Consider the following 12,430-nt stretch of genomic DNA (forward strand, 5'->3'; position numbering starts at 1 on the left):
ACAGCGCTTGGAAAATAACCAAAACTTCAGACAAGTTACAGATTGGGAAGCACAGCACAAGGCAAGAGAGGAAAGTGGTACACAGCCAACCCAATTGCTGTCTGCAGCACACAAGTCACAGAGAAACACTGTCATTCAACATTGTAGCTGAGGGGCTGCACTGTGGCACACAGCAGGGAAGGAGGGTGCAAAGCCTGTAAGTTCCTTCCTTCTCCACAACACCTGTATTGAACAAAAATAATTTATTTTACAGCTGTCACCGTGTTCCCACAGCATGGAATTATCATGCTCTGTACATCTAATAAGCTTTAAAACACAACTGACTGAAGCTTTTCAATTTACTTGAAAACTTGTGCTGTCAAACCGGACATTTTAGATAGGATACCAAAGGTGTAGTTGATGCTGATGATACCCTTTTACTGGACTGCTGCTTCTCCAGTACTATGGTGTATACCCAACATGAGAAGAAATTTCACTGCCTTGTATCAGAAATCTGCCCAAGACCCAAAATGTCTGTAACTGGCTAATTGGCAACAGGGCTGACCCTGCAACAACTCCTAACTGTCTCATGCACACAGCCAGCTAAGATAACAGGCCAGGCAAAAGCTCTTGCCTCCTCTCTGGGAAGAGGTCAGAGAAGGCTCTCCAATCCCTTGTATTTCACACAAAAACATTGCCACACATATTAATAGACACAGAGCACTATGTCTGCCTTGCTGCAAACAAAGCCACTAGACAGTGGAGTAGGGCAGGGAGAAGCTGCAAGTATCACCTTGTTTCCACTTAATTTTTCCCAGTTACATTTCTTAAGTACTTGTGTGACCTCAAAGAGATCTACAGAAGCCCCTGCACAGCTGTAACACACCATGCTCTTGAAAACATCAAGTGACAAAGCAGCAGATTTCTATTCTATAGAAATTATATCTAGCTTGAGGGGAAGGGAGTTCTGGGCTCCACTAATATAGACACTGAACACTGGTCTCAGACAAAGGTGGCACACAGTTATAAAAAATAAATGTTCATTTGCATCAACCTCCACATGACAAGGAACAGCCTCTCTATCAACCATACCAAAATGAGGAGGCCAATTTGACTTCAGCTAAACTAATTAAGTCTTGACGAGAAGAAAAAGCTACACATGGGTCTTCCTCCATTTAAGCGTAGCAGAAAGAACATAACAGATCAAATTCCTCCCATTATTATGCTTAGAAAAGCCATTCTTATTTAGAGGATTTGACTCTGCTTTTTAAAACAGAGGTAATAATCTGTCTGCAATAATAGTTTGTCTTCAAGTCATAACATTTTCTAAACACCCCACTGTCCATGTTCAAAATGTACTATTTTGTATGTTTAGCCCCTTCTTTTACTGAGCTTACTCACTCAGTGTAAAAACTTATATTCTTGTGTGGGCACACACACTGATTATTTTACAGGTCTTTTTCACTCATCAAGAGTTTACACACTGAGTATGAACCAATGTTCTTGCAGTACATTGGGAAACATGATAAAAATAGGATTTTAAGCTGGAGTTATGTTTCTTCCTTGTAGCATTGTATGCTAACAGCTTTATGTAAACATTTCATTGCCTTTCATAATCAATTACTGTAAGTCCCAATACACATGCAACTGGAATATTCTATCTACCCTTGTTTCTTATCTTTGCATGTGTACACACACAGCCACACTTCTGAGTTGTCATCTGCTTCTGGAGACCAGTCTCCCAAATCCGAACCGCCAGCCAGTCCGGGCTTATGTAAACACCTTGGGATTCAAAGAAAATTCAATCACAATCACAGCTGATTAAGCCTAACGTATACAAAGGCAAAGTAAATTGAACAGGGTACATACATCAGTGCAAAGATAAGATAGAAGACTATTATCTTGCATGGCAACAAAAAAGCTGCCATACACGAACAGACCAATGGTCCATCTATTTGTGAATTATTCTCTCTGATAATGGCCAACACTTCAAAGAGCACAGGAAGTCAACACTCAGTACATGTTGCCAGAAGTTATTTGCCACACACAAGACTAGAGAAATTACCAGAAAGCTCATAACTAAAGTTTCTTCAAACACATCAAGATGTTTGATTTAAACTGTTTAGAGAGGGTGAAACTGTTTAAACTGTTTAAAGAGGCTCTTCTCTCATGTGCTTAAATCTGTTTTCTTCTTTTATTAAAAAGATCTGAAGGTTTATGCTTTACAACCACCTCCAACACAGAAACAGTCTCAGGATTCCAGCAGGCCACTACAAGGACAGCATTTAAGCTCCTTTTGTCCCATTACCTCTTCACATTGCCTGAAAACGTGATTAGCTACCACCACAGAACATTTCACCTCTCAAAGCCAGTATCTCAAGGTGTGCTACTAAGATAAGTGTGATAAGATGCCCTAGCTCCAAAGGTCATGGAGAACAGTGGCACTCACTGAGTGACTTCCTCACCTGTGGCAGGTATGGGTTCGGTGGTGCTGGCTGGACATTGCCACAAACACAGCCATGCCACAAGGCAAGCTCCGATGTGCAAAAAATCCAAGTTTCCAAACAGCCACCAGTTGTATCTACAGAAGTTATGCAAGTAAATCTTCAGCTCTTAATTCTGGGCAGAATTAAGCACATATACACACTATATACTTCATCTACTTAAATAAAGTTCCGTACAATATTGTGTAGCTAAAAGAAAAGCTTCTATCATCTCCACTAGTATTTTTAAGTCTTTTTTTTTTTTTTTTTTTGAGTGGTAAATTAACAGCCATTAATCCATTACTTCTTCCCCTAGAAACTATTTCAATAGCTTATCAAAATCTAGTAAAATTGAAGTAAAATTATCAATTGCTTATTCTGCCCACTTGAGATATTTCTGCTCTTTAGTCTGGGCAAATCAGACAAACGTCAGAAGAAACCTTTGCAGAGTTCAGTTGATTTAATCCGTGACTATAATATCCCAATAACCTGGGAGATTAAAGACATCAACAAGGAGAAAAAATAAAACAACACAGATTTTGCCCCTTGGAAGAGTTATTTCAGCCGCCTTAAGAAAGAAATAATTCACAAGTAAACAGGTCATTGGCCTGACCTAGTACAGAAACACTCTGTGGCTGTGCATAACGAGACCCCATTCTTTACATCAGCAGGTGCATGGAAGGCTCCACCACATACCTAAACCATACAGAAATCTAAACTATATGAAATAAATATACCAACACAGATTCTGTGGACTAAAGCTCAGCATTCAACTTTGCTTTTCTAAAGATTATAAGATAAAACCAAGGAAAATCTGTTCTGTCAGTTCTTCTCTGTTGGTATTCTGGATACCACAAAATAAAGCTCCTAAGCAGGAAAAGGGTGTGACAATCAGTTGAAGTAGTTTTCTGGCTTATTAAACGGTGTTAAAACAACCAGAGGTCCAGGCCCAGAAGAAATTACAACAACTATGCTATGGAATTTTGAAGTCTAATCACTATAGCATATAACTAAGAACACAGCTTCATACTCCACACAGCATAAGCTGATGCAAGAGATAGAATAGGATCAGTATCGCAGAACAGTGTTAAATCAGAGTATCAAGACCTAAGTAGAACTGAGTAGAGTCCTGACCAAGATCTAGCCCTAAGGTGGGAGTGCAGCTGACAAGAAAAAAAAAAAAAGCGTGCTATCTCATTCTCCTCTGAACTTTTAACATAGAAACTGAGACCTCCAAGGCAGTTGCAAGCCCCCAGAACAAAGCAGAAGGTAGCCAGCAGAAGGAATGATAAAGAGGAAACAAGCAAACACCATTCTCTTGAGCTCATTTTGGCAAGGGAGCCAACGATCAGTCCTCACACATCACAAGGCAAAACCCAGTTTAACTCTCTGAGTATTTGTAAGCTCTAGTATGAGGAAGGACTAAGCAAGGAAGCAGGGTCTCTTATAACTGTATAACTATGTATTTTTTTTATTTTTATTTTTAAAAAATCAGGTTCCCCACCTCCTCCAGAGTACAGGTTGAGATATAACGGCTTCCCTGGATCAGAACAACTGTTTGCTTTGTACGTTAATTTTACCACCAAGTTTTTGGATTGTAACAATTATTAAGCTACCAATACTTGGCATCTGGCTGGCAGAGACAGAACTCAGAGAGCATTCCTTTGTCCAGTAGAAAGCAAGCATCCCAGGAACTTGTTTTGGGAGCTCAGAAAGAAAGAGAGCTGGAGGGGTACGGACCAAAGACCAGCAACCTTAAACATTACTAGCACACAATGAAATCCTGGCTTGTCTACTGCAGAAATAGGAAGATGTTGGGATGACTGAGGATGGTACAGACTCAATTCCCTCTTCTACTGGGGGAAATCTGAGTGGAGCTGCCTAAAAATGCACAGACTGTACTTGCAGATAGCTTTGCAAAAAATACATCAGGGTGGTAGTATTCCCTTCTATTTCTTTAGAGTCCTAAGACAAGGAATATGCACAGTGTTTAGTAAGAGGCTTGAGTATATTTACTACCACTATCATTCACCATTGCATTGGAAGAGCTCATGGAAAAAGGGGAAACACTGGGGCTAATGATCACACCACGGACAGGAGCATAGTGGGGGAGAGACAGGTAATGACATATTATCTACATAAAAATCCAGCCTTAATTTTAAATGTATATGTACAAAGGGATCCAACAGTTTCTTCCAGGATTTTTTCCCCACCCTAAGCCAACTGAGTTAAGATTTAAAGGTCAGGTATAATATTCAACATGGTTTATTGTTATTTCTACACATAATCTGAGACATCTGAAAAAGGTTGGATACCATATTAGATTGCTGCTTAAAATCACCTTTTAGGAATTCTCCGATTCCTGAAAGTGTTTTACGTTGTTCACCCACAACTATTAGATATTTTGTAATTACGGCCATTAGTTGTTTTGTCATCTAATGGCATTATCAAAACATTCAACAGAACAGAGCCCACAATTATCTTACTAACTGCACAATCATCTCCCACTTAAAGACCTTCTGACTACAGATGTTTTCCCTCCACTGAAATCAAGTTGGTACCACTTACCTCACTCCAGAATCCTGAAACGCAGAAAATAAGCACACAATCCTCAATTTACTTTAAAAATAGTGATCATTTAGAATTAGATTTTAATATCAGAACACAATGATTGGAAAATTAAAAATTGAATTTTAATGAAGTCTTTGGTCTTCAGATTTGGCCCATAAAATACCTTTGCCTCTAGTTGTTGTAGTAAATGTGCGTTTACTACAGAGGTGTGTGCATGCACACAATAAACACACCTAACCAACTATCACCATTCTGCCAGACCTCATTCCCTACATTGAAGATACGCAAGTTGCTTGAGGGCTATGCAAACCTTCCACAACATCTAGATTAAAAGCACTAATTTCACATGGATTCACTTGCTGAGATCCCTATGAAGGACAGACCTGCTGCTTGCTGGCTCAGGGTAGGCACAGTGCTCTGTGGAGAATATTACACTCAAAACGGTTTCTAACTTGTTTGCAGCAAAGCAGCTCTAAACATCCTCCAAATGTCATCCTCCTTCCTGTCTAAAAATAACAGTAGGGGCATTCATACCTGATAGAACAAGGAGTTAGAGCAATAAAAGGAGGAAGAGCAATAAAATAAAGGGAAGGGAGAGGAGCGTCACCTCAGCACACCTGTCCCTTGTCTCCCTCCAGCACCACTGCAGTACCAGTAACACACTACCCAGTGCTGTACCAGGAGTGATTGCACTAAAAATGACTAAAACCCCCAAGTGATTATGCTATTTCCAACTTCATTTTCATACTTGGAATGAAAAATTTATTTCAACTCCCAAGATAATTTTCCAAGGCTGAGGTGTGGGGGGCATGAGGGGCTGTTGAAGCCAGCACCTGTTCTACCTAACGACCGCACCTGAGCTGAAATACAGTGCTTTTCCCTAAAGCAACAGAAACTTCCTCAGCAGCGGGGCACTTTTTCGGGTTGTTATGCATCTAGTAGACAAAAGCGTGACAGGAAGCCGGGTCGATTTCTTAAACTGCACCTGCGAGAGGCTCAGTTCGTTCGGCGGAGCGCCGTGAGGGGCGCCGGCCGCCGTGAGGAGGCGGGAAGGCGTGAGGGGGGCACCCGCAGACGCCTCCTGGAAGCCCAGAGCCCCGATTTCCACACCGGGCAGCGGCGGCTGTGAGAGGAAAACCGCTGCTAACAGCCCCTGGCAGGAGCAGGCGGGTCGGGTACTCACACGGTGAAGTGGTAGACGAAGCACTTCCAGCCCGTGGGCCGCTCCAAGAAGTTGTAGACCCTGCCCTGGATGTTGCTGCGGCTCAGCAGCGGCTTGCGGAGGCTGTAGATGGAGACGCGGGGGTCGAGGCTGACGGGGGGCCGCGGGCTGTCGGCGCTCACCACCACCACCTCGCTCTTCAGCCGCTGCGGCCGCTCCCGGGAGGGCAGCGGGCTGCTGCCCGCCGGCTGCTGCCCGCCCTGGCCGTCGGGGAGCGGGGCGTAGTGGGCGTTCGGGGCGCTCTCGGCCAGCTCCAGCGACGAGGGCTTCTTACCGGGCGTCATGCTGCCCTTCCTGGGCAGCGACAGCCGGCCCAGGCTGCGGCTTTTCTTCTCGCCCGGAGGGGAGCTGGAGGACATGGCTGAGGCAGTGCCGGAGCCTCGCTGCTCCGAGGAGCCGCGGTCCAGCTCCGGGCGTCCTCCCGCCGCCGCTGGCCCGGCCCTTTCGGGGGCGGCTCCCGGCCGGGCAAGGTGAGGGGAAGCCCGGCTCCGGCCCGTCCCCGCCCCGCCTGCAGCCCCAGGGCCGCCCGGCGGGAGGCGCCGCGCGGCGGCTGCCCGGGGCCGGGAGCTGGCGGTACCTCAGGCGGGCCGCCCCCCGCGCCTGCCCCGCTCCCTTCTCCCCTCTCAGCGGTGCTGATCTGCTGCACCTGCTCCTCTCCTCGGGGACAGAGCTGGGCGGAGATGCCCTCCTCCTTGCAGGAGGCCCCATGTCCTGAAGAGGGTGATGGTAAAAGATCAGGGAGGTTGCTGCCAATCCATCTAGCCCCTGTGGGACAACGTGCTCCAGAAAGGGTTTCACAGGCCTGTCCCAGTGACTCGAGCCAGAACATGCCCCCTTACCACTCAGTTAGAAACACCAGAGTCTCTGGGGCCTCATCCCTTTTTGCAGAATTTCAGCGTTGGGAAGGAGAAAAGAAACAAACTTGAACATGACTCGACCTAGTATCTGCCAGGGGGCTGTTCTTAATACAAGTAACAAGAGTAAGGGTCAGGCCACCAGGCCTTGCGGTCTTAGATGTTACTGTGATACAAGGGAGCAAACAGCTGAGTAATTAGGCAAGCTGTAGAACAGTAAGCACAGTTCTGCAGAATTGCCTCACCTGCAAGCTCGGTCTCTCACCAACACTAAACCAAAACATTGTGTTTCTGTAGAAGGGTACGTATCTTTGGTAATTAATACCACGCTGTTCTGAGGGCTTGGATAACTTTCCTGTGCATTGAAGTGAGTTAAGACTTAACAGCAACGTGAGTTAATTCGTTATAGTAGTAAAAGCCCTTGCTGTAGCAATTAGTTAACAATTTCTATTCCCAGAGGTAAAGAAGGTTCTCTTTGATCTGGAGTGCTGTGGGTTGTGTGTGTGTTTTTTTGTTTTTGTTTTGTTTTCCTTTTTTTTTTTTCTTTTTCTTTCTTTTTTTTTTTTTTTTCTTTCTTTCTTCTAGCTCAAAATAGAACAGAACTAGTAAGAGCTATGTTGAGTTCATGGTTGATACACTGGTATGGGACAAGAATGTTGCAGGAAGATAAGGTGCTAAATAAAGTTAAACACAAACAAGCCTGCTAATTGTAGTTCCATTCAAATGTCAAGCTGCACACATGGTAGGCAAACTGGGCAAAATCCTTCACTAGTGTAAATAAGCAAGACTGTAGGCTCTTATAAAGCACTAATTTATATCCATGAAGAATCTGACCCCTTGTTAGGAATGCAAATACAGAAGTGTTAAAAAAAAGAATTTGCAAAACTTGTTTTTAAACCAACAAAAGGCTTTTCCCCCTTCAGTCAGAGCAAGAAGAACAAAGTTAATAAAAACAGCACAACAGAGGAAACTCGTCCTGCATTTGATCAAAATAGATCCAAATTACAGCTAACTCAGTTTTCTCTGTCCTCAGGAACTGTGAAGACAGGTATGTATCAAGCATTTTAAGAAGGAAGTTCTACATAGAAATCACATAGGGAAAATCTATTTTATTATAAACTGCTACTGCCTTTCCCATACCCAGTGACTTCAGTTTCTTTGTGGCTCGAATGGGAAGATAAAACCTCCAACGTCAGGAATTATTCCTGTGCTTGAACCTTGACCATGTGATGCAGGGAGCCAAGGAAAGACCAGCCCAACATGTACCCCTGAACAAGGACTCTTTAGTTTCTTGCCTGCAATTTAGTCAATTTCTAGTATATGGCTTCCAGTCTAGAAGAGAACATTTGATTTGTTCCCGAGTAAAAGCTCAAAGATCTTAGTAGTGCTTCAGAAAAAAGCTCTGCTTCTTGGTAAAGACACCATGTCTGTTCTGAACACAGAGGAAACCCACTGCCAATGACTTTGCTCACCTCAGCTTACAATATATTTGGCACCAAAAAGAAACATCTGTGTGACTCTTCAAGTCAGATTGTTAGTCATTTGCTTAGAAGACATTCAGAAATCATTTGCTGTTCTTGCAGTAAGTATGCAAGAAAAATGTCATTGCTACCCTTGAAGGCTCACTGTTTGAGGACTGGCCTGATAGTATTAAAGTTAACAAATGTGTTTCTTTATGCAAGCGTTCTACGTTAAAGACTGACATATTGTCTGTATTATTCAGGACCTTATCCTAAAGCCAGGTGCAAAATAATTTCCATAGTTCAACAAAACAAGAGGCATTCAGATTATGTTCTTCATAAACTGTTTCCAAAATCTTTTAAAATATTATGGCACTGTGTTGTTATTCATCTGTTGATTAACAAAGCAGAATAGAAAATCCAATGTATCTGAATACAGGAAAATAGAGGGTTCTGTTACATTCAATTTCCTTTCAAGACAAAAGTTAAATAGGTATGTAGGGAAGAAAATTAATAACTAACTTTTACCCTCTATACAATGAGAAACTGTTCAAAATGGACAAAGTTTATTTCAATAACTTATTCATTGCAAAACATGAAAAGCTCTGTAACCCACTACTTTGTTTCTCATGTCCTAAATACTTTCATAATGTTTTGTTTTGGTGTTGACTTAATTTTTCAAATAATCATCAGAAATGAAGGAATTTTCAATTTGACAATGTTTAAAATAAATATTTAGGCTATATATGAACATCTTTTCCCCAGAGTCAAGGAATCCATCAAAATATAAATTTTTCAGTGTGTACTGATTGAGGAAGTTAATTTTTATATATTAAAAATCATTTTATTATATGACTTCTATCTAGTTCATTTTACTGAATGATAAAACATCTGTCTGGCATATCTGAAATCAATTGCATGCTTAAATACAAGTGTTGAATAGACAACTAATTCATTATGAGTCTCTAGGGAATAATTATTATATATTGTATCACCAAAACTGTATTATAATTTGAAACATTTTAAAGATGAATGCCATTAACATGGTAATGGCAATTCCCATTTTTCCCCCCTCATGAGTACCCATGTCTTGATAGTAATCGTGCTCATGTTCAGAAATCCTCCTGCTTACTGTTAGATTACCTTGGGGGATGGTTTGGTTTGTTTTTTAAATACAAATTCCCCCATTTCTGCCCAGCTAGAGAAGGGGACAGGTTAAAAAATTTTCTTCAAAGAGAGGAAGAAGTTGTTTTCATCTTAATTTTCAGATTATTTTTCTTGAATTAGAGCAAATCCCTTGTTGCCTTCCATTGCCTTGAGGGTTCACAGTTCGATCAGTAGATTGTTTTTAAAATAGCCAGCAATGTAGGTAAAAGCAACTTAGTTCTGAATTGAGAATGGAATCCTAGACTGTTTAAATACTTTCATATAGCAATGACTGTACACCAGTAGCTTTTGAAATATTCTCTATCTTAATTTAAAATAAATCTGTTCACAGGAGCATGTCATTACTTAAAGATACTCATATTAAAACCTACAAAACATAAGTACTTAGACTTCTGCCATGAAGAAAAGCTTGAAAGCATAATAATATGCTGAACAAGTGAACATTAGCCTTGTGGATTCAAAGCAGAGGTAAGGAAAGTATAAAGAGAGAAAAGAGTTTGCTTCATTTTTGAAAACTTGGAAAGACAGTGGCTCAGCCATTTCAGTGGGGAGATATACATGTTTTCATTCACTAAATAAGTTACAATTAAGAACATTTTTCTGAATACCTATACACATCTTTCATTGGATGCCTAAGTAATCTTATTTATTGTTCTTTTAAATCGATAACAATTTATTAAATATACAAGTGGTATACTTTTATACCAGCTTAACTTAAGGTTTTAAATTTAAGCAAAGTCTTTCTAATAGGCTCTTAAATGCATTCATGCTTCTTATGTATACATACAACAGATTTTCCCTGATGACAGGCATTGCTAGTCAAACAACTTAGGTAGCATACCAGTAGAAACTCCAGATATGGACAATGTAAATCATCTGAAACTGCAGTATTCCCCAAAAGTCTGACTGTTAAGATAAAAATACAATAAAGCGCAGTAACAGCTTTATCCTTCTCCCCTAGTGCTTTGTGGTCACCTAGCTGTATGGCTAGGGAGAATCCTCAGGTTAGATCAGCTCACTTTTTCCTTCAGGTGAATTTATTCCAGCTTCCTTGATCAGGAACATGCACAGCTACTGTGTCATTACTCTACCTGCAATTTAAACATCTATTAACCACTGCTGTCCAGGCTTTCTCTGATTCAGCAGTAGCACCATCACAAAGTACTGGGATAAGAATGTCCAGGGAAGGTGCCTTTGTCATTCAATTAAAAAGCACCACAGTACAGTACAGGTAATTAGGACGAGCACCACAAAGAAAGATGCAGGAGGTGTTCATCCTTAAGCAGTAGCAGACTACTTGTTGGGCAGACTGTCCCCCATACCCTCACTAAATCACTTCCAGAAAACTGGACAATATAGCCATCTCTTTCGAAATACCAAATTTGCCTGAGTGGCAAATTTGCTATTTACAGACGGAGCAGAACTTGGGAAGACAAAACCACCTTTTCTTCCTCTAGATAAGAATGAACAAAGTAGGAGCATCCTAACAGGGTAGCAGATGTTTAGTTATAAGTCAGTGTCCACGTTAATGAATGACTTCATAAAAAGACTAATCACTGTCAAAAAAAGGATGCTTTAAAAAGGTGCTCACACAGTCTGCCATTGTATCAGTCTCAAGACAAATGTGACAGACAGAAAACAGCTGATGACTTCCTATTCAGAAAGTTTAAACTGGCTTTTAATTCTCTCTCCCTCCCTCTTTGGTGCCAGGTTATTTTTAACCGCGGGTGCAGTAAGTTTAGGAATTTGGTCACTAGAGAGAAGAAACATTGCAGAAGATACTAGCACGCACCAGATATCTGGAGTCTGGAGACTATCTAGTCCTGCAGTTGACAATCCTGATTAATATTATCTGTTTGAATGCTATCTTACTGCATGGTTATGTCTACGTTTATTACCTCTATTTACATTGTTTCATAGCTTTTTGAAGCACATCAGGGCTGTTCTGGGAAAGAATGTTACTGTCTACCAGCGCTCAGGTTTTAGATCCTAAAACAGTTTCAAGAAAGAATCTGAGCATATATTTACACTGATGGCACACAGCCAATTTTTTTTGTTTTATGTATTTAGTTATACATATAGTAAAATGCTGACTAGTCTACAACTTAAATTGGACCAATCAGTGTGGAAAAAAAAATAAAAATGCTCTATTTGTCCACAGGATTAGTTCTGCTATTTACAATATTTAATTTCTTTGTCTCCAGCAGAAAAAGAAGTTGTGTCATTCCCCCCCGCCTCTCCCAAACCAGACAGGGTAATACTCAGAAGACGTAATTATTCTTGCCAATGAATGTTCATTCAAAAGGCCAATACCATCCAATTGGAATTTTGTTTCATGTCATTAATTATATTTTTTTTCTATAGCGTTAGCCTGTCCTTCTGCCTATGGTTGCAGGTTTGACTAAAAGTTTCCATGTGTAAGTGATTTTTTAGAATGCCTTTGCTGTCCCATTCTCCCTGGTTCTTTGATGTAGTTAATTATTCAGCAATTTTCATAACTGGAAAAGGATTCTTCTGAAAATCATTGCAAAAGAGAAAACTAAGGAGGTCGACAAAATGCTGCAACATTTATTTTCACCATTAAGGCACAAGGGATGTATTATAATCACAGAAGCATGTGAGACAGCAGGAATTTGATTACTCATGTAATGCCATACAGGTTACAGTATGCATATTCTTACATATGCAAAGGTA

General features: G+C 41.1%; 1 protein-coding gene across 4 annotated transcripts in view; it reads right to left on the bottom strand.

Moving 5' to 3' along the window:
- The window catches only part of KCNQ1 (potassium voltage-gated channel subfamily Q member 1), a 343,661-nt gene extending 336,980 nt beyond the window's left edge, over positions 1–6,681 (bottom strand). For all 4 annotated transcript variants that reach the window (XR_014317582.1, XM_082761238.1, XM_082761237.1 and 1 more), the window contains exon 1: positions 6,217–6,681. Coding sequence is in view for 3 of the 4 variants with exons in the window: in XM_082761238.1 (XP_082617364.1) it covers positions 6,217–6,614 (398 nt within the window). In the remaining variant the exon portion in view is untranslated. The remainder of the gene's footprint in view (positions 1–6,216) is intronic.
- Between the last annotated feature and the right edge of the window lie 5,749 nt (positions 6,682–12,430).

The sequence above is a fragment of the Aythya marila genome (genome assembly GCF_965140915.1).
Source record: "Aythya marila genome assembly, chromosome: 5".
NCBI lineage: Eukaryota > Metazoa > Chordata > Aves > Anseriformes > Anatidae > Aythya > Aythya marila.